This window comes from Eupeodes corollae, chromosome 1, assembly GCF_945859685.1.
Source record: "Eupeodes corollae chromosome 1, idEupCoro1.1, whole genome shotgun sequence".
Classification (NCBI taxonomy): Eukaryota; Metazoa; Arthropoda; class Insecta; order Diptera; family Syrphidae; genus Eupeodes; species Eupeodes corollae.
In genome coordinates, this window is record NC_079147.1 from 32000638 (window position 1) to 32024682 (window position 24045).

The 24045-nt window shown below is 35.0% G+C and overlaps 1 protein-coding gene across 1 annotated transcript in view; it reads right to left on the reverse strand.

Moving 5' to 3' along the window:
- The window catches only part of LOC129954134 (dorsal-ventral patterning protein tolloid), a 210977-nt gene that overhangs the window by 153487 nt on the left and 33445 nt on the right, over positions 1–24045 (reverse strand). Inside the window, exon 2 of the mRNA XM_056067834.1 lies at positions 20862–22236. Coding sequence (XP_055923809.1) covers positions 20862–21609 — 748 coding nt within the window. The 5' untranslated portion in view covers positions 21610–22236. The remainder of the gene's footprint in view (positions 1–20861; positions 22237–24045) is intronic.

A 24045-nucleotide genomic window follows, 5' to 3' on the forward strand; every position in this document is an offset into this window, starting at 1 on the left:
TGGTAAAGTCTCCGCATTCTTCAAGTCTCTCGTAATTTCACCCCGATCAAAACTAATCTGCCCGGAAAACCATTTGTAGTACACTTATGACAGCGTGGCAGAGCTTAAGATAGAGACTTGGGGTTCGCAACACGATGGCTTCGGCTCGCGATCTGGATAAATGGAAATAATTGTTGTATGAGGCCATTATCCAGGTTAACGCGGAGAGCGCCTACAAATATCGTCACTAAGGAGGTTTGGCAATTACTGGTCTCCACCACTGGCATAGATGACTTACGAAGTGTTATGGAAAAAGCTTTCTAGAAAGAAGCCTTCTCTGTGAGCATGTGGGTGCTTTTTGAGGAAGAATATATTTCATATTAAGCCAAAAAAATCTCCCTAAATCATTCTTTGTGATTTGAAAATAAATTATTAATAAAATATTTAATCCTTAAAAGTTATTGTCGTTTTAAATTAGGAAATCACTTTTGACCCACCCTGTACATACATACTTTACATACTCGTACCTATGTCGTTAAGAAAATTCTTGTAGATGGGGTATAAAGTATAAGGCCAGCCTAAGGGTCTATTCAAAGTATTTTTATAACTCAAAGTTATTCAAAATATAAAATAAACATATTTAAGTCAGTTAAAATGTCCTTTCGTGTGTTAACCCTTTCTTGTTTTATTTTATTTGGTGAAGCCTTTGTTTGCTTGAAACCACAGACAAAGGTAATTTACACAATATACAGGGACACATTTAAATCGTTTTATGTCTCTGGGTATGTGGAATCCCGCAGGCCAGCAATTAAGACGAATCCTTTTATTAAAACTTTTTGCCAAGAAATGTTATACCTCCGTTTGTATGTAAATACATACATATACATATGTGGTTAAAACAAATTGCGTATGTTTTGTATATGAGCTTTGGAGTGATAAATTGAAGTAGATATTGTAGACAACGTTATTATATATAAAATTAAATATATCACCTAAATTTAATTATTTTTTATATTTATTTAACAAAATAACATTTCTAAGCTTTTAAGATAAGTTAATTGTAATAAATTATACAAGGGAAAAAACTGAACGAGTGAAGCATGCCAGTACTGAAGATAGGATTTTGAAAGTCTGACTTTATGCAGAAGAATTCAATTCAAAATACAAATGTCCCCCAAAAACGCCACCAATATCTCAAATGAAGAAGAAACTTTCGCTGAATCGTCGAACGAGAATTGAATTAAAGTCGATGAAGAGTACAGACTTAGATACCTTTAAGAAAGGTCAAGACGAATGTGGACGTCCCAAAATCCTTAGAACAGGAAAAAAAAAGAGAAGGAAAAATCTGTTTGTGCACCTCGCATATAAAGGGGACCGAATGGCTGCCGGTATGAGCGAACAACCCAGCATTGCTGGCATGGGCACAGACTTTGGGTTTAAGAAAATCTTCCTAAAGGCGAAAAAACTGCAAGTAGTGGTCATCGGCATGGTAGACTGGTGGCGGATGAGTCTATTTCTAGAAGGCCAACAGCAACAGCAGGTAGCGTCTGTACCCATTTTGGGCGCTACAAAAGGCGTCTGTTTTCCCACGGGACGCGGGTGTGCCTGTCGAATCGAAGGCTTGCGTGTATAATGTAGTTAACACATTATGCAGATAGTGTTAATAACCACATCTGTGAAAACACCTAGTGGAGCGAGAAGTTTATTCTTTTATGAAACATGACAACGAATGGTAATAATTCCCCAAGAGGTAACCAACGATTGGTTAATCCTTCTACAGTCCATTCGGCTGTAGTAAACCGCACATCGGATTTGGGGGTGCGGCATTTTTCATACAACACTGGCAATCGTGATGCTATTAATATTGAACTAGAAACCGAAATCTCACAAATAGAACTAGGGACAATATTTTCGACTATTGAAAAAACACAAGAGCATGTCGGAGAATGGAACGTTCAGTCTCTGTATGGACAGGGCATTTATGAACAGTTGGAACGTGAAATGAAAATACAAAACTTGAATAAAGCCTGAATGGTGTTGGCATAATGCTGAGTAATAAGGCTAAAAAAAGCTTAATTTCCTGGGGACCAGTTTCGGCTAGGTTTAAGTTCAGAATTCGCAAAATCCCCATCATCCAGTGTTACGCTCCGACGAATGATGCAGCAGAAGCTCATTCTACGCTCAACTGAACTCGCTCTACAGCAGAGTTTCAATGCCAAAGTTGGCTCGGATAACACAGGCCTTAAGCGAGTTATGGGTAGACACCGCATAGGTCAACGAAATGGCAATGGTGATATGCTTGTCGACTTTTGTAATGCCCGTCAGCTGGTGCTAGGTGGAACCCTTTCTTCACATAATACCTATCACAAAGTTACCTGGTTATCCCCTGATGGTCGACAGCTCAAAGCAGACACCGACTTTCCTGCCGATGTTAAGTCTGTTTGGGAAAATGAAACCTTTTCCAGGGAATGGAAGGACGGAGTAATCGTCAAGCTTCCAAAAAAAAGCGATCCTAAGAACTGAAATAACGGCGTGGAATCACCATTCTGGTCGTATTTCCATAGTTAGTGGAAACCATCATTCTCGAAAGGATACCATCTAAGATCGAGTCTACGCTCAAGAGGCATCAAGCGGGATTTCGCAGTTGATCATGTGTCAACCACATTAACACCTTGCGAATTATTCTTGAAGAATCGTCGGAGTACCAATCGCCGCTTTACTTCTCAATTTTGAACATTTATTTGAACAGGGCTTCGATCGCGTTAGTCGTGATGTTATCTTGAGATCGCTTGTTGCTAGAGGCATTCCTGATAAAATTGTTGCTTTAATAAAAGAGTCTTACAACAACGCAAGGTATTTCGTTTAGCACAATGGAGAGTTTCTGAAGCATTGAAGTGCGACAGGGACTGATGCAGGGTGATGTATTGCCACCGATTCTGATCTTGCTTGAAGACGGGAGACTGGGTATCCAATGGCGCCTGAAGGAAACATTAAGCCATTTGGACTTTGCAAACAGAAATGGAGACCTCAGCCAAATGTGTCACTCTCTTCAACAAAATGGGAAGGTGGCTGGCTTAAGAATCAATGCCAGTAAGACTTAATTAATGCACATCAACCGAAACCAACAACAACAGGTTATTGTGAGACAAGTGGCAGTAGAAGAGGTCACCCGGTTCAAATATCTGTAAAGCTATTTGGGACTCGATGGTGGAACGGACCCGGATGTCACCAATAGAATAAATAAAGCCCGTGGTGCATTCAGAGTGGAACTCCAGGAAAATAACGCTCCGTACCAAGTTAAACGTGTTTGAGTCCAGCGCTGCTTTATGCCTGCGAAACGTGGAAGTGCTCTGCTAACATATCGAAAAGGTTGCAAACTTTTGTCAACCGCTGTCTACGTTACATCCTGAATATCCGAGGGCCACAAACCATATCTAACGATAAACTGTGGCTCAAGACTGGGCAAACAAGAGTGGATGTTGACATCGCGCAGAGAAAGTGGAACTGGATTGGCCATACATGGAGGAAGCAGTGCTTTCAATGGAATCTTCAATGTAGAAGGTGGCCTGGAAGGCCAAGAGAAACATGGAGATCATCTGTCATAAAGGGAGCTCGGTCTCAAATTTTGGAGACGTGGTCCCAGCTGAGGTATCGTACTAGGAATAGAGAGAGATAGAACGAACTTGTTGCTGCCCTATGCTCTCCAGGAGGAGTTAAAGTGCTGCTTCTAGCAGCCGGAAACAAAGAAGAAGATCCTATTTATTAAATAGATATTAAATAGAAACTCAAAATCCAAGCTTTTACTATTACATTTATTTTCATCATTTCATGAATGAAATTTTGTAAGTCGTAATGCGTTTACAATTTTTCCACTTCATTATCTCAATGTTCATCAAACAATTACGAAGTCTTTTTCAAAACTTTAAGCTCATCTTATTTTACAGGGATTTTTTATTAATGCATTTTATTAGAACAAACCTTATCAAATACTTCTAAGTACTTAAAATAACTCTGTATGAAGTTCAAGAAGGAGTCCCGAAACATTTACTTGTAGTTGAAAATTTACAACTTTTATGAAAACAATTAAAAACTGCAACACCATTTGACTATATAAAATGGCAGTTATATTGTTTAATACCCTAATTATTACATTAAAAAAATATAAATGCTGTAATTTTAGATGCAATAAAATTGAAAATGATTCAATGAGTACTACTGTGGCGTATGTGTAATATTTATTATATAAATATTAAAGCAGTATGAGGCTTTATGTTATTTACCCATCTTTTGAGACTTTAAATTATATTCTAAGTAAATTTGAGATATTCTAAAGAATTTTCCAATAAGAGGTTTTATTCTCAATAGCCTGTCAATTGGGTAACTATCATCTTTAAAGCTGTTGTTTTTGACATTGGACAAAGAAAAACAAGAGGTTTATCGATTCATTGTCGCCATATGAAATAGGGATTTCCATAAATGATTAAGGTCTCAAAGCTTTTAGGATCAGTTGACATGAAAACTTAACCTACTGGATAATTGAATTGATCAACACAATGATCGGGATTTTCATTAAAAAATCATCTCGAGTTTCAAAGTCAATTTTTACATCAGAGGCTACTTTAATAAGCAACATTGTAGCTTTTGGGGGTTGGAAAAGAAGAATCTGGAATTATCATAAAAGAAACGAAATAAAAGTTTAATAAGCATGATATTTCTTCAAAAGGTCATAATCATAATAATTGGTATCTTGATCTTGTGACTAAACTCCACTGGAACTTTTTTAATAGGGCTGAATTAACAATAAGAAATATATCATCGTCACAATCGTTTTAAGATCTTCAAATTGGAGTTCGTAAAATTAACGAGAACATACAGCCGCAAAAGTGTGAACTGGTCATACAAAATTGTGTATTTATTATATAATGTTCCAACTGTAGCTGCATTCTTTCTGCTTTACAATATAATAAACATCCATTGATTTCCAACCATTGATATCGAAAAACTTTAAATTTATAACAGCAATGAATTATGGACTGCGTGAAAGAAGAATCCTATACTACTCCTGATCACTATGCTTATCCAAGATAATAAAAAGCCCGCATCGATAATCTTTATTTTGAATCATTATATTGGGTTAGGGCCAAAGTGTATATCTAGGTACCTGGTATATTTTCTGTGTGGGTTAAGGGCAAATAGATTAGCGTTATAAGGACGAACGAAAAGTTGTTTCTAGTTTCCAAAGGGTATAGAAAAATAAAAAATAACAAACCTTCATGAATTTATTTTGTTCCAGATTTTTGTTTGCTTCCTAAAAAATTGTGAGAACGCCAAAAAGTCTTGCAAAACACAAAAAAAAAACATTAAAATCTCTCCATTGTCAGTGTTAGAAAAATACCAGACAAATTGCAACCAGACACTAAGGCGCTAACTCATGACCCTTCTACAGTGTTTCTCTATACCTTATACCTAGTTTACATCAAGGATTTTCTCTTATTCTCTGTAGGTATAGTACCTGCAAAACATAAATTAATAGTTTTTCCCTCCCTCAACCCCCAAAACTTTATACCATAACAGCAGTAAGAGTAGAAGCAGCAGTAGAAGCATTATCTTCTGGTTTCGAGCCAAATCGACTAAACAAAGACAATAATTTCAAGGATTATGCAACCAAATTCGAATATTACCATCAGAGGAATCTATATCTAAGGACATATATTTATTTTCCTAACTGTCTATAGGTACGAATAGTATTTTCATTCAGCTAAAAGTAAACAATTTCGACATGTAAACTACACCGCCATCTACATATGAGACGGTTGGTCGGTCGGTCGGTTGGTTCGTTGGTTGGTTGATATAAGCAAATTTGAGCCTGCCGATATAACGGTGTGTTGGCATTTATGTGGGAGTTGCCATCACTTATACAATTACCATAGTCAGCACAAGGATATGGTTAATATTTGCACTAATTCCAACAACGGGTTAGTGGGTAGAAAAGCACACGAAATGTATATTTATCCTGCTGTCATTCCATAGTCCTCCTATAACCTAACCCATTTATTTCTTCTTTGCTTTGGTTTTGATCATATGTAAGTAAAGTAGGATATTAAAGTCTCCTGTGGATTTTTTTGCACTCAAAGAAAAATTCAAATTTAGTTTAACTCACAACAATAACTGTTAAAGTCTCTTGAAAAATCTTTACTTTGTTTATCCTTTTGACGATAAAATTTCTCAAACAGAAATATTGTAGCATTAAAATTAAAACTAGAAGTCTCAATAATTGCTTACTTATTAATAAAATTGTAAAATAAATTATTTAATTCATGCACATTTCATTGAAATGCATATCAGTTATCCAATAAGTAGACAAACAGATCTTACAAAAATGACAGTTGACAAAATCATTTTGTTCAACTCAACCCACAAAAAACGCGAAAGTTGAACTGGAACAATTTTCCTATTTCCATTCAATTTAAGACGACACAATGGTTAAACGTCAAAATTGAGCAATGTTTTTCCAAAGAAACTAACACTACCGTAAACTTCAGTCTTCTTTGATTGTAATTAATTTCATAACCTTTGGGATTTTGTTAAGAAAACTGCAAATAAGTGTAATAATATATATACAGGGCTTTTAAACAGGGAAGCTACAAAAGTAGAGCGACGGAGCCAGCAAACGACGCCATATTTCTTGACACTCTTGGCATTTCTCTTCTATAAGGTTTACCATTTTATGATAAAAAGATATACATCAAGTCAAAATTATTAAAATTTACTACCGAAATTCAAATTCAGTGGTCTCAACGTTAACCTAGTGGACAAATGCATAGGCACACACGTCGTTGAACTGAAGCCGCTTGAAGCGACCAGAAGCGTCGTATGTTCATGAATTGGGCTGAGCAACAACTTAAAAATATTCGAATTTTCATAGAATAATCATCTTCAGCGATGAGGCTCATGTCGTCAATTGGTATTGGTTAAGCAGCAATCCGCACGTACACCTTGAGTCATCATTGCATCCCAAAAAAATTACGGTTTAGTGTGGTTTATGGGCCGGGAGCGTCATTGGGCCGTACTTCTTCCGTGAATGGGGATCGCTACCGTTCAATGATAACCGAATATTTTTGGCCTTAATTGGATGATATGGACTTGGAGGACATGTGGTTTCAACAGGACTGCGCCACAATTTATTAAAACCAAGTTTAGAGAACGTTGTACCTAACGATTTGACGTCGTTAGACTATTCTCTGTGGGGCTACTTCCAGTGTATGGTATATGCCAACAAGCCAGCGACGATTGATGAACTTTGTACAAATATCAAACATGAAATTGCAGCAGTATCGAGCGATTTATGCTTGCAAATCGTCGAAAATTGGGTTCAGCATCTGGACATCTACAAGTGTGAACGTGAACGTGGTGGTCATGTAAAAGAAATCGAGTTCCATGCATAATGGCATCGCACTAGCATTCCATTGATATCCAAAACCGTGTTTGTTTTGTTATTTAAAAAAATATTTCGTATCACTTTTCTTAAAAAACCCGATATAAGGAATAAGCAAGTAGAATCTTCATGTCAGATTTAAATTTATTTTAGATACATATATCAATATAAACTATTAATTTCAGCAATTTTCTGTGCTATTAAGTCCCGATTATAAAACAAAATTAAGTTGACAGAAAATCGTAAACTCTAATTAATGGAACTACTTATTAATTCTGACATACTCAAACTCCGAGTAACTTGGGATACATTTTTACTTTCACAGTACACAATATTTCAATATCATTTCATAGAATTAAGCATCAAGCTGCCTTGTGGAACAGAAGTGCATTTGGTAGATGAATCCCGTCTTTGTTGGGTAAGAAATTAAATTATGGACCTTTCAATTAAAGGAGTATTAGATAGGTTCTAATTCGATATCCACAGAATAAACGATGCACAAGAGATCAGTTTTGTCGACAACACTCTTTCTTATTTTTATAAATGATCTTTTGTTTGAAACTTCTTTCTCATTAAATTGTTTTGCTGATGACAATACCCTCAGCTTTTAAGAAACGTTTTTAGATTCTCATCCTTGTTCTTCAGATGTGGACTACCAACAGCAGCGTATGATAAGCTCATTAAAGTCTTATCCTGACAGTATTGTTCAATGTGAAATTAAAAACCGTCTAGAATTTAATTCTTCGTAACTCAATGTTGTCTACGATTGCAAGTTCACTATCCATGGGTTGTACTTGCATAGAAGAGACTAAAGGAGTGATCTCTCGAGAATGAATTCAATATATGGGCTGGTGCCCCAATAACGTACTTAAGTCCTTTAGAAATAATGAAAAAAAGAGCTCTAAAATTGATAGGAGATGGTTCTCTTACTGAGACAATTGGTGTGGTTTCTATAAACAAGTTTTAGCTAAAGAACCAATTGCATTTCTCCCCTCAAACAATTTAACTTTAATACCCGTACTTCTATGAATACTGATCAATTTAACCCTAAACCTTATTACGGACGTACTGTTAAGTAAAGGGATTTTTTCATTTGCCACACTAACCGAATATGGAAGCTTCTCCTGGCTCAGTAGTTCCTACTCATTACAATGTGCAAATATTCAAAGCTAATATGCATCGGTATATCATTTCTAATCCTGTTCAAACTTCATATAAGGATAGTCAACCCTTATAAAAAAAAGAAGGTAATAATTTATATCTGTCAAACTGATATCAATGTCTTCACAAATTTAGATCCCCAAATTTGGTTTAACATGAAAAATTAACCAATTTATTTTGAGTACTGAAACGTGGAGTAGGAGAAATTGGTGTTTTGACAGAGTTTAATAAAAATCAAATTAATTTATTTTATCATTGATAAATGCCATTAGATTGAAAGATTCTAAAACCGTTAATATTTTGGATGTAAGCTATCGAACAAAACAGTGACAAGAATTTGAAATTGTTAAAATTGCGAACAAAATTAAGTAAGAGCCAGGATTTATGATTTAAACAAAATATTGCAGATTAAACGTCAAAAGAAGTTGAAAGTATAATATATTTTTGATCTTGATAATATATTTTGATCTTGAAAAGCTAAGGTATCAGCTATTTGTAATGTCAATTTAAAGAGAGTTGTCGATCTATGGGAAAATGTCAAAACTGTAACGAAGATTTGCACTTCTTCTCTACCTTTCCGAACCTAAGACAATAAAAAATAAAACCAGTCGATGCAGTAGGTCCAACTATTGCATACACAATTCACAGTGACTTTTCACTGAATATTTCATAAAGGCTTGTGAAATATGAGTACAAATTCGTGTTCTACCTTAGTTGATCTTAGGTAATATCTTGGTGTGCGTTTAACGAAGCGAATTCCCGACAGAACAGTTAGTACCTCAAAGATAGGACCTTCTCGTAGTTATCGGCTTCCGAAATACATTCATCCTTCATCCACTTCTTCTTAATCTTCTTAATGGATGAAACACAAACACGCTTCAGCTTCGGCTTCATTTGCGTTACGTTGGGCCTGCTTCAAGGTTGCTTTGGATGACACTTCCAATATTACATTTCTAAAATGGCACTTCTGTCATTAGCAGCTGTTATTTTTCCTCAAAATAAAAAAAATATAAATTTTGAAATCGAAAACATTAAATTTATCGCGGAAGTAGCTTACACAGCCTATAATACCCAATGGGAATCCCTCCAAAAGCAAATGTATTTTGTTTGTTGACTTTTTATAACTTTTTTGCTGTCAGGCAAAGCTTCATTTTGATAGCATGCATTGAATTCCTATTGCTGAACTCGTAAACGTCAGGCGAAGCCGAAGCTGAAGAGTGTTTGTGTTTCAGCCATAAAATTCTTCTTTTATTCACTAGAGTCCTGCTATGGACAGGGAACTTCTCTTCCAACCCATTATTCTGTGGCTACCTTCTTACAAGGGTGCCACGGACATAGCCTGTCCTATGAGGCAAAGCATTGATTATTATCTTCTAGTTTGTTGGTCAACGGATAGGCTCGTTACGGACATAGCTTGTTACCACGGGACAACGCATCAATTATCTTTCGGTGGCATGCCAGGGGCATGGGTAGAACTTACCCCTGTTTAGGTTTAGGCTAACCGATTATACTCTTGTTTGATGCTAGGGACAGGGAACGCAATCCCAATTTTTATTCCGGGAGAACCTTGGACAAGCCTACCGTCGTTGTCGTGAACAGTAGTCCGCTGACCATTCTCTAAGCTTTGTTAAGGTCAGGTCTTAATACCCGTACCGCCGTAACCATTATTATTATTACACGTTTTTTTAATAAGGGCAGGTAGATGTTATGCGTAAATGTCGTTGCGTTTCCTGTGTGGCCCGTAGCGCCATCCTGCTGGAACCACATGTCTAGGTCCATATGGTTAAATTTGGATCAAACGAAATTAGTTATTATAATTATGAAGCGCTCGGTGTGGATAGTGACCAGCTGACTAACGCCGTTTTCAAAAAAGTACAGAACAATTACGTCACCGCCACCGTGCCCAAAATCTACACCAAACGCTAACTGTTCGAGGATGCATTATCACCTGGTGAACCTCTCGTGGTTTGGTGTCGTCCCATATACAGCAAAAATACGCCTCGTCACTAAAGATGATTTTTTGGGAAAGATTTGAGTCCTCTTCCAAACGATTCGAAGCTCAGAAAGCGAAAAAACGGAGTTGTCTATGTTCATGAACGTTGAGCTCCTGCGTAAGTTGGATCTTGTACGGGTGCAGGCCCAAGTCCCGACGCAAAACTCAAAAAGTTGAAGCCGAGTTCTTGTTCACGGCGAGGAACAGATTGCTTTGAGTTCCGCTGTACACTTTTACGGACCGCGGCGTTGTTCTTGACTGATCTTGCGTTCCTTGAACTTTTGTCTACTGAACCGGTCATCTCAATCCCTGCCTGTGCCACCTTAATTAAAAAAAAATAATTTTCGCGGGTACTGCCTCTTGCGAGGAATTGACAAATCCTTCAAGAGTAATTCTTGTCATGAAAAAGTGCTTTCTCAAACTAGCCGTTCGGATTAGGCCTAAAATTGTAGGTCCCTTCCATTCCTGACAACAGTACTCGCACACAGGAATGGTTGAGAGTTGTAAGTCACTAGGCCCTGGTTCACAACGAAATTGTAGCGCCACCCCATTTGATTTGATTTTTGATTATATGAAATACCGTGATATTTTATGTTTATATACTATTGTTAAAGTAAATGTTATAAGTTGTTAATTTAGTGATAATAAAAATAAAGTGTTTGCAATACCTTGTTGAAGTTATTATAAGGATTTAATGATTACGATTTAAAGAAAATAAAGCTAGTTTTTGGCTTTTTTTGGAAAGAACCCTGAGTCTACCTCAGCCTCTTAAAAAACAGCATCACAAAATTTAAAAAAAAAAAATCATCTGTCAACTGTCAAATTAAATGTCATCATGTTAAAACATCAATTTTATTTTCTCTCGGTGTATGATGCTGCACATACACATTTTGCCACGTTGATATGCGTAATTTATAACATTACTTGGAATTTTGAAAATTTTATTTAATTTAGTCCAAAACGCCACGAGCCAAGCGTAAGCCAGAGAGCGTATACGTAAAGTACCATATACTCTTACCAAAAAATTACATACACAATGCGATGAATTATCTAGGCAGATGCAGAGAATTTTAATATGGAACTTATTTTTGGCACGAGTCCGTTTCTGATTGTGATTCTATTTCGTACAGTTTCGACCAAAACCAACAAAAGTTATGCATATTTCTCTCATACCTAGCTGCCAGCACTGCCCGCTTGTCCGCTTATTGTGGACATAATAAATGCGTTTTGTTTGGCCGCAAATGTTCTATGATCGTAAATAGCTATAGAGCTAGCCATTGCCATGCCAACGAAGTATTATTGAATAAAATGCTTTCCTAACTTTAATTTGCATATAAATTATGTGTTTTTTGTGGTTGAGAGGAGTTATTCCATTTGCGGTGAATAGCAATGGTTTAAAAGTGTCAACGCATATTTTGTTCCCGACAACGCCGGCCGCCGCCGCCCCGACGAGCGACCGACGACACGAGATATGAGGACGGGATGAGAGACTAGAGACACAAAACGACCGACGAGACGACGACGACATGACGGATTCACTTTTGTGGTTATAGTTTTTGAAATATTATTGTAATTTACGTTTGAATTGTTAGAGATGCGGGATCGAGATCTGATGCTTCTGGGTGCTGAGCTGATGCTACCAGCACAGCACAGCGCTGCTGTTGCTGTTCTGCCTCTGTACGCTGTATATGCGATATTCCTCGCGTTTTGGCATCAAGCTATGCATATGTTGCATGCATCAGTTGGTGGTATCTGATGGTATTATGTAGTTTAGGAATGATCAAGCCAGGAAGGAGAATGTCAGGAATGGATGTGAGTCGTTTGGAGAATGCATCATTTTTTATATGTCAGCACTCGCAGTTGTACGAGGATAGTTGACATGCGATGGCAATGGCATCCTTCAAGCATAGAACAATTGAAATTCGAGATGTTATGTTCATCGTTCAGGACTGTGTGGCATATCATCATGGTTCTCGTTTTTGATGGTACTCTAGATTTCGGTTTTTCGCATATGTAAAACAGAAATTGGTTAAGTGATTTGGATTGGAATTGGCATATTGGGAGACCGTAACTGATGATAAGAGTGTGAAGGAACTTATATTTCGATTTCCTATACATTCCAACTTTATTTCTCCCAAAGGGATTTAAGCAAGTAGAGGAAACATCTGGCTACAAATATTTGAATAATTTTCAAAAATTGAAAAATGGAAATAAATTCATATCAAATTTTCACAATATATTTAAGAAAATATCAAAAAAAAACACACGACTACATACGAAACGATTGACTGTCAAAATTGAATACCTTTACGAAAGAAGTGTTATAAGACTGCAGTTCTAAAATCAAAATTGGGATATGTCCTGAAAATTCATGAAGACAAAGAACAAAAGTTCTTAGTATTTGTGCTTTAATTAAATTCATTTCAATTAATTTGAATATTTAAAGTTCATCTATAATTAATACAAATGACAACTTAAGGCAGGTGAAGGATTAGAAATTATGGTCCAGTATTAATTAAACTTTTTCACTTTAAAACCAAATGAAATAAATACAAAGCTTTAAATTATTATTTATGCGTCAATTTTACGCATGATTAACTTTTGTGCGTATTTAAAAGTTGATGTATAACTTTTTAATCTGATAATCTCTCTCTAGGGTTAAACAAATGTTATCAGCATTTGCTTTTGTTTTATTTTGTTTTTTTTTTTAGTTGACAATTATTTTAAATGGTTGTGTGATGGGAAATACCTAATGATTGAAATCAAATAATATTGACAAGGATTAAAAAGTTATAACTTCAAAGGGATGATGCATATACAAAAAATACCAACCAGCATCTATTGTACAGGTTTTATTTATATGCAAACTGATTAACGTAAATCAAATATTTCTGACAAAAATGTTAAATGAAAAATGTAATTTATCAAGGAAAAAGGTATTTGTATTTATTTATTCTTTGTGGCTTCATTTTGTTATCCGAATCCATTTAGCCTTCCAATTTTCGTGAACGTTTCGTTTAATTTGCCAGCAATTACTTTTTCCCTTCTGATACAAACAAATTCTTCTTTTTGAACGTTTGAAAAGGTTTTCTAATAATGTTCTACAGACAAATCTTTGGATATGTAAATCCAATTTGCGTAAACCATTCGATACAAAAACTCTTACAGTTACTTTACTAAATAATAAATCTATCCAAATGATAAAGTGTTCTAGTTTTACGTTGCGTGAAGTGCCTTTATAATTATCTTAATTTTGGATCAAATGCGGAAATAATTATTTTAACAAATTTTGGCAAGTTACTAAAGACTAGCATCTCACTGGGAGTCTTACAAAGAATCCCTAAGAATCTACAAGAAAGCACTAAGGAAATCTAAGCGAAGAAACTTCTGAAGCTTCTAGGTTACGGAAAATTCTTTTAACTAACCCAGCGATGACAAACTGCTTGAAAATGCGGACGGCTCCTGCACAAATTCATGTAATGAAATCGCTGAAATTACTACTGAACACTTACTTTCCTATTAGTTCTTTTACCTAAACTTGCAACAATTATATACGTTCAAGTTCAAATACAACATATCCGCAAGGTCTGATCACAAGAGACAAGCTACAATGGGCTCTCAACAGCTTCAAACCATTTAAATCTGCAGGACCAGATGGAATAATACTAGCTGAGTTACAAAAAACTTCTGACATAATTGCACCAATCCTTGAGGCAATCTTTACCAGCTGTCTTTAACTGGTCCACGTTCTCTCGGCATGGAGAAAAAATGCTCGCAAGTCAATCCTTAAGATCTACGACCTCTAAGTCTATCATCATTCCTTCTTAAGATCTTGGAAATATTGATTGATATCCATTTAAGGGCAAGTATTGATACAAGACTTCTTTCTTCATCTCAACATGCCTACTGTAAAGGTAAATCGGTGGAAACATCGTTACACACCTTAGTACGCACCATCGAATATTCCCTCCATCATAAAGAGTTCACTTTGGTTGCTTTCCTTGACATCGAAGTGCAAAACAACTTAAGATGTCACCGACAGGCTTTGAACCCAAGACCTCTGACAGCCCTACGCATTAATAACTACACATCAGGTTCTATCTTGATAGATACGTTTACCTGTTATCTGAAAAGATAACTTATCAATTGGTGCGGTTATTAATGTCACATGCCGGAAACTTTCTTGGAAACATCGTTTGAGGAAATAATTTCACTTGGATAATTCTGTACGTTGATGTTTTTGAAAGGATATTATAATCTTTTGGAAATATATTTTTGAATGCCATACTTTCCAAGATTCGGAGGGGATACAAAAGTTCTAAAGAAAGATAAGAGGGGTATAATTTGCATTCAAATTTTCGAAAACTACGTTTCTTTAATTTATATTGGAGGAAGTATTTCTTAATTCTTAAAAATTACTTTGCTACGAAAAATAATAGTGGGAGTAAAAACACTGAAACTTCCTAATACTTTCTTCCATGTTAATAATATAGGACACATTTAAGAAGTTATTAAGAGAATTAAAAATTATTTGAAATACCATAATCTCAAGGTTTTTAGTGTAAAAACTATAGTTTTCCAGTAAATTACAAAAAAAACATTTGCCACTAAATTTTTGCTTTTATTTTTTAAATTTAAGAGAAGTTTAAATGAATCTCTCTTCCAAAATTCCTACTTTTGATTTTATTTGTATGCTATGTTCTTGGACGTAAATTACTATCTATTATCTAAATTACTATTTAATGTGCATGGATCAAAACCGCTGTATCGAATTTCATTTTTCTACAACCATTTGTTGTTTATTTTAATTTATTAAAAGTGGGCGGATTCCACGTCCTTTTAATCAAAAAAACAAATGTTATTTTTTTCTTATATATTTCGGAAACATGGGAAAAATCGTTTCCGAATGTAATTTTTCTAGGCCATTTTAAAATGAGATGAAATGATGATTATAATTAATTTAAAGAAAAGAATTTGTAGAAACAGCAAAAATTTGTCCTTTAATGAAATATTTATAATCTTATCATTCATCTCAAAAATACTGATTGAGGTACGTATGAAAAGTTAGGTAATAGTATGGTTTGGGTTCAAAAAAAAAATCAAATGGGGTGGCGCAACAGTCCGTTGTGAACCAGGGCCTAGTGACTTACAACTCTCAACCATTCCTGTGTGCGAGTACTGACGGAATGGAAGGGACCTACAATTTTAGGCCGAATCCGAACGGCTAGTTTGAGAAAGCACTTTTTCATGACAAGAATTACTTTTGAAGGATTTGTCAATTCCTCGCAAGAGGCAGTACCCGCGAAAATGATTTTTTTTTTTAATTAAGTTGGCACAGGTCCCTTTGCATGACAGTCCATCGCACTAACCATCATGCCACGGGTTTGGGTTCATTATGAGCTAATTTGCAAGAAATGTACGACAACCAAAATACGGTTTACACTTTTTTTTTAATTAGGAGTTTTTTTTAAGATACTTAGCTTTCTATCACTTTTTGACGTTTGGGCGACTTTTACACCACATGTCAGAAGTAACCCGTAGAATATTTTTATCACAAGGCTTGAATCGTCTCGGGTTTATATTCGTAGGCAATCGACATCACAAAACCACACACAAAAAAGTAAAGCGAGTTAATGCACTCACCAAAAGTTTCCTTCAATAAATTGATGCGTCGCGTCGTCGCTTGAGCCGGACCATTATTTTGAAAATAAATTTAAACCACTTAAAAACGTCCCTGTTCAAAAATAAGTCTATTTATAACAAAATGGCAATTCAAACTGAGCATAAATCAAGTGACAGCTGTGAAAAGGACCAACTCCGAAAAAAGTATTTCCAGATTGAAAACCTTACTTCTAAAAAGGCTATAGCTATTAGTTTTTAACGAAATATTAAAAGAATTAAGTTCAAGTAGATTAAAGGTCGTTGCATATGCATATAATGGCTTAAAGGAAATGTATACCTACATTTTGAGAACTTCTATAATAAGGTCTTAATATTCTCAGTAATTGTGCCAGTAATTGGCGTCGCGTCGTGGCGTTAACACAAAGACACAACTTGTTATATTCGCGAGAAATTTAAACATTTCAATTATGGACTGTCCCACTATTAATGATGGTACCCTACTCATGGTACGTCAAAATATCTGGGATTGGTTTCCGATCGCTAAATCAAACAGACTATTCAAAGCCGTACCGGTGGTAGCATGATGGTTAGTACGTTGGTCTGTCATGCGAGAGGTCTTGGGTTCGTTCCCTGCCTGTGCCACCTAAAGTTTTATTCACGGGTACTGCCTCTTGCGAGGAATTGACAAATTCTCCAAGATTAATTCTTGTCATAAAAAAGTACTTTCTCAAATTAGCAGTTCGGATTGGGCACATAAACTGTAGGGTCCCTCCATCCCTGCAATCACTCGCACACAGAAATGGTTGAGAGTTGCAAGTCATTGGGCCCTAGTTTTCTACGGACTAATTTATTTATTTATTCAACGCCGTACATAGAATTTATCCAAATAGCACAAACATAAATTCCCACAGGTTAGGGCTCGACGGAAAACAGGGTCATACAAAAAATCCGGATGGTTGCAGAACGGGTGAGGTGGGTAGGGTACGGGTAAGGAAGGTAAGATACCAGTTTGCTATAGTGATCCATTAGAAATTTCAATAAAGCTTTCAGGTTATTACAGTGTCTTTTAAGCAAAAGTACTGACGGACGTTTTCTGAAGCCGCTTAGCAAAACATAAATATTTTTATCAAGAGCCAAGCCATTGACACCAAAGGCAACACTGGTAGCGCCAACACGAAGCCAACACAGTTACCCTCTGATGGGTTCCAGTTCACTCTGACATTGTCTGAATAAAATAAAATGGTAGATAAATGAGCCAAGAACCAATCAATTCTTAGTCCTAGATTTAGAGGAACCTATGGCCGCAGATTTCCAAGGCCATCACCAAACTTTCTAAACTTTACACAATCATCCCTCTTTCCTGGGGAGTAATGGATCCAAAGTGACCCAAATGAGTTGTTTCTCGATCTTTTCGGATGCGTCACTCTATATAACCTAACCTTTACGTCTAGAAATACACCCATGCCTTAAAAAGTTTTTTTAACAAAAAAAATTAAAAAAATTCTTTTTAATTAAATCGAGTAATCAAATTTGATCAAAAATGTAATATGTAAAATCATTATTTTGGTAAGAATTTAGCAGTAGCGTCTTGAGACATGCGCCCGGTGTGCCAGGGCCCAGGGCTCCGCAATTATTTGGCTCCCAAATCCACCAACTCAAGAAAAACACAAAATATGTAACTCGGATTTCTCCTAACGAAACCATTGGGTCACCTAACAATGGAAATTATTTGGGATGCCTGGAACTTTTAGTTGAATTTGATTCATTCATTTAAAAAAATGTGGAAGCTCAGGAAAGGGATACACTTCCTATTTATCAGCAAATATTTGCAACGAATTCACTGATATAATGGGAAAACAAGTCCTAATGAAAATTGTAGGTGAAATTAGATCGGCAAATATTTTTCCCTAAGTATTGACAGTGCACCCGACCTTTCTCATATCGACCAGTTAACTTTTGTAATTCAGTATGTTCAAAATTGTGTTCCCATCGAAAGGTTCTTAAAATGTATACTTATTCAATTGCATACATCTGAATATTTGGCTGACACAATCTTGACATTTCTGGAAAATCATGATATTTCAATAGAGATTTGTAGAGGACGAATGCGTCTAATATGTCGGGAAAATATTCTAAAATAAAATAAAATTAGAAATGTTAATTTGATGTCTTTGTACCTTGTGCAGCACGTTCTCTTAACTTGGTAGGCCTTCATGTAGTTGGTTGTGTGCAGAAGGCCACAAGTTTCTTTCAAGTTTTTCAAAAAATATACAACTTTTTTTCTGCTTTTACTCATCGCTGGAATAAATTGAATGAATGTTTAGGTTCACATAGAGTTCCTAAAAGCCTTTCTGAAACAAGATGGTCTGCACAAGCTGATGCAGTTGAAGCGCTCCATAAAGGTTATAAGCAAATTACTGAAGCCTTGACATCTATCTGTAGAGATCCAGAGCAAGCTCAAGACACAAAAAACTAAACTGGAGTTCCTCATTTTAACAGAAATTTGTAGCAGAATATTAGAAAGAATTCTTAAATCCAGAAAAGCCTTCAAAAAGAAACAATAACGATTGACGTTGTTGTCAATTTGCTTTGTTTACTATGTTCTTTCATAAATAATCTAAGGGAGAATTATAATTTTGAAGCGTGTGCCAAAATTCAGAATCCGGATGCTAATTATAAAGACTTACTGCAACGGTAAATAGTACGAAGTTCGCGTGCCAAATATTTTGATGGTCTGCACCATCCCTTCAGTTAATTGCGAAATAAAAGTTTACAAGATCAAATTTTTCCAAATTTTTGACACTAGGTATTACTTTGCAATTAAAAAAAAGCTGGGATGCGACCCAAACTGATAACGTCCCATCCCGTCTGTCTATATGTACTCGTATCAATTTTTACCAAATTTGCGTACTATTTTTTATAGATTTTATTTTTCATGACTGTTGGATTTTTATATTAAAATTACTGAATATCGAAAACAATATTTTCTGTGAAATAAAAAGTTTGAAGACAATATTTTTAATTTTTGAAAAGCTATTTAAGTCGAAAGTAAATTTTTACCAAGTTTTAGTATTGTTTTTTTCTTTTTATAGTTTTATTTTTTGTAAAAAAAACTGTCAGTTCGATTTTTTTCCAAATTTTATCGAATGTTGAAAACAATATTTTTTATAAGAAAAAATTAGTTTGAAGCCAATATTTCAAATGTTTAAAAAGATATTTAATTAAAATATGAATTTTTACCAATTTTTGTTAATCTTTTTTCTAGGTTTTTAATTTTTGTACAAAAATTGTCAATTTGATTTTTTTCAAAATTTTACTGAATATTAACAACAATATTTTTTGAAAGATAAAAGTATTTTAAAGCCAATATCTACAATTTATGAAAAGATACTTGAGTCGAAAATCAATTTTAATTAAATTTAAAAATTTTTTTTAGGTTTTTATTTTTTGTAGAAAAACTGTCAATTCGATTTTTTTCAAAATTGTATCAGATGTCAAAAACATTATTCTTAATTGCACAAAATTGTCTTGGAGATGAAATCATATTTTAGTCGTAAAATTATGGACTTGACAATTTTTTTTTTCAGTTTTTTTTGATTTATAAAAAAACCGTTAAATGGATTTTTTTTTCAAAAAATATTTTTCTTTGATATTATGTTACAATATATTACATAAAGTTTAATTCAAGTCTCTATCGTTTTTGGTTCGTAAGATATTTAGGGTTAACCAAAATATTTACCTATTTTTCAAACTGCTATGGTAAAAAAAACCACCCACGAAATTTTCTTGAGAGCCCTTTCAGCATCTTTCTGCCTTATTATCTAACAAAATTTATTTGAAATCGATATCTCTTCTGGTTCTTGAGCAATGGACGATGAAAAAAACGTCGCAAACGTACGGATGTACGGACGTACGAACGTACGTTCACACGCACGCACAGACATCTTTTTAAAAATCTTTTATTTCGACTCTAGAAACCTTGAAACGTCGAGAAATGTCAAAATTTTCAATTTAACAAATCGGTTTATGTTTTTTTTTTAAATTAAAAATATAAAAAACAGAAATTAATTTTAAAATGATTTTTTTAACCTAAAGAATTAACAAAAAATATTATATACCTACTTTTTTTGGCCCCTAAATCCTATTGGGCCTATGGCCCCAAAAAGTCTAAAAACGCCCCTGGATATTAGTTACAAAAAGTTGTTTATAAGGCAAAAAAAATAATAATTACTATGAAATACATATTAAATTTAATATTAGAGTCCTTAAACTGAAATAGATACTACGAGTATAATCTTTTAACATAGTTACAAAGCCCTCATCTCTATAGCTACGGTGCCCACTAAGCTTACATATAAGTAACGTGTATCATAGACCTTCTTTATAGGAAATATCGAAAAAATAAATTAAAATCCAAAACCTTCAAAACCCTAATGAAGCATAAAAATCTTCGAGGCATTTCATTTTCCGCCATCAATCGATGTTCCTAAGATACTAGAATATAATATTTCATTTTGAGGCCCAGAGTGATGCGGAATCGATTTACCACCGCGCCGCCCGCCCAACAAACCCATCAGCATTACCATCAACAACAAAATACTAATTTAATAGATGTGCACTGTGCAGTGCATATAATATGCATTTCAATTGAAAGACTCAAACTTAACTCACCCGCTTTACATGGATCCATATCCACATCGTTGGACGTCTTAGTCTCGTACTTGGTGTGCATAAGCTCCTCTATAGTAAATTTACTATGATAGTGGTGTCCTCCAACTGAAGGCGATATTGACGTCGAACTCGGAGATGACGATGATGACGACGACGACGGAGACGTAGACCGCGACTTTGGAACGAATTCATATTCCTCATGGTTGTGTCGATGGACATGATGGTGAAGCTGCTGCTGATGATGACTCTGAGGGTTCAGCAGAGGTGGGTTGACCTCAACCTCTTGCTGATGCTGCTCATGCTGTTGCTGGTGCTGCGTTACAGGGTGTTCTGCCTGGTGGCGCTGATGCTGATGCTGATGCTGATACTGATGATTATGATTGTGATGCTGATGATTATGGTGATGATGATTCTGTTCTGATGGTTGTTGCTGCTGCTGCCTCTGCTGCTGCTGCCCTTGCACCTGCTCATGCTGCTGCTGATGCTGGTGCTGATGATGATGGTGATTTCTGCTGTGGATCAGATGCGGTTGTTCTTCATCATGATGATGATGGTGATTATTATTCTGAGGTTGAACCTCCACAACTTGATGTTGGTTAGGTTCTGGTGATGCAGTTTGATTTACATATGCACATTGCACCACACACTGCAACTGCATCTGAATTAAAGCTAACGCGAACACAAAAACACAAACGTACGAATAACTGGAAAATAACGAACGATTCTTTCGAAATGTTACGAACGCCATTGTTTTGATTTTCTCTGGTTTTGATGTCTTGTTGCAAAAATTGAGATGATTCTCGTATTTCGAAGATTTTTATTTTTAAGAAACCAAAATTCACGAAAAACAATTTGTTTTTATTTCAAATAAGATTTTGCTTTCTTAACCGAACCGAATGAAAACCGAGACTGATATTAACTTTGTTTTAATTTCTTTGTGACTGAAATTTTTTGTTTTATTTTTTCTTTCTTTTCACGATTATTTTTGTTTTGTACTTCACTTCATTTCAATTCTGATAACGACAATTACAATATTAATTAAATGCGATTCATTTACGTTTGATAACCCGACGCGGATGCATTGTGATGCTGGATTGCTGTGGGGCAGTAAAGTGTATGGTATTGTTGAGTTGTGGACTTGTGGTGTGTTCTGGGTTAATTCTGCTCTCGCAGTTATTTTATACCTCTCGCTCTCTAGATCTGGACAATAATAATAATATTGATGTGATGCTTTGTTATGTGCGATGGCTTTGAGATTTATTATTATATTATTTCAACAACAACAACAAATCAATCAAATGTTTGAATGTTGCTGTTTTTGATTTTATATAGTTTTAGAATCGATGTACGCTAGCCACGTTTTTGGTGAAGGCAACTGAAAAAATAAAATGAAATTGATATTTTTAATTTGAAGGAACTAATAATAGATGCTTAAATATTAATAGATGTGTTATGAAAATAAATGATTAAAGTCTAGCCAGCAAAAACAATTAGATTTTGTCTTGGTTAAAATAAAGAAGTACTATATTTTTCTATAAAAGCCCCTTTTAGAGTCCTTGGACTATACATTAGAAATATTTTTACAATTGGTTTTGTCATAATATGACCTGGAAATGGGAAGATACATGTGATGCTGCTTGAGGACCTTTTTATCCCAAGTGTCTTATCTATTTTTGTAATCGATCCAAGTTGTTGAATTGAATTTTTGTCATTTATCGACGCTTCAAGGTCACTACAATCTAAATCAAAGATTTTTATAGAGATTTCTGTATGTGTTCGGGTTATTATATTACGTCGTGCTTATCTCAGGAATCATAAGAGATATCATCGACATCCAAAGATACAGAAATGACTTTCAAAAAATTAGGTGGTTGGTCTGTTTCGCAAATAAATGAAAAAAAAAAAACAAACATTTTAGTTTACTCAAAATATTTCAATATCTAGCTTCTTCAATTAAATTTTGCATTTTATAATGTAACCTGAAAAAATCAACTAACTTTTTTTTTAATTTGAATAAATAAATGTTTGTCACCTATAATATTTTACGAATCGAAAATGACATAACTTCCTTAATAATTGTATGCGAAGAGGATTAAAGTTCTTGACATCTGACAAAATTTTAAGAAAAATCGAATAATAAACATTAATTTTCGACTCAAATATGAACAAATATACAGTGGTGGACACGAATTTAGCACATTGAAAAGATTACAAGTATTTTTCTACTTTCAATTCTTTATTACTTGCAAGTAACGGTTAATTTTTATGTTGTTAGTATGACTACCTTATATGGCAATAAAAATGTGTAAATGATTGAAAAGTAAAATACCGTTTTGCGAAAAATGAAGATTGTTTGGAATTTGCGTTGCTTTTAGCTGGACATAAATTTAGCCCGTGTATTTTTAATTTTTGTGTTATTTTTTTTTTTAAATAATAGTTTTTGAGGTAATTAAATATTTCAAAAAGTTTGGAGTAATTGAAAACGTTAAACAAAACCCCCGGGCCAGAAAGACAATTCCAAATGAAGATAGAATTATTTATATGTTATCGACCACCAATCCGTTTAAGACCTCCAGTGCCTTTCGAAGCTAACTTTCAACAAACTATGGAGTAAATGTTTCCTCAAGGACAATAAGACGCCGATAAAATGAAAACTCAGAGAAAACCGCTTGTATAAAAAAAAAAATGAAATTTGGTTACAGTTTTCCAAAGCTCACCTAGACAAACCAATTGCATTTTGGAAAAAAGTGTTCTGGAGTGATGAATCCAAATTCTGACGGTTCGGATCAGATGGGAAAAATATGTAAGGCGTCCAAAAAAATAGGGAATATGATTCAAGGTACACCATTAAGACTGTGAAACACGGTGGAGGCAACGTTATGGTCTGGGCTGCTTTTTCTTGGCACAGCGTTGGCCACATCGTAAAAATTGACACCAAAATTGACCAGAACGTGTACAAATATATCTCGTTGGATCATATTATACACTACGCAGAAGACAATTTGCCGTTATTATGGCGCTTCATGCACGACAACGACTCTAAACACACTTCAAAGTTAGTGAAGTGTGCCTTAGAGGTGAATAAAATCGACGTTTTGAAGTGGCCAGCACAATCACCCGATCTTAACTCGATCGAGAATTTGTGGAATGATGTTGAACATCACATTGAGCAAAAAAAAAAAAA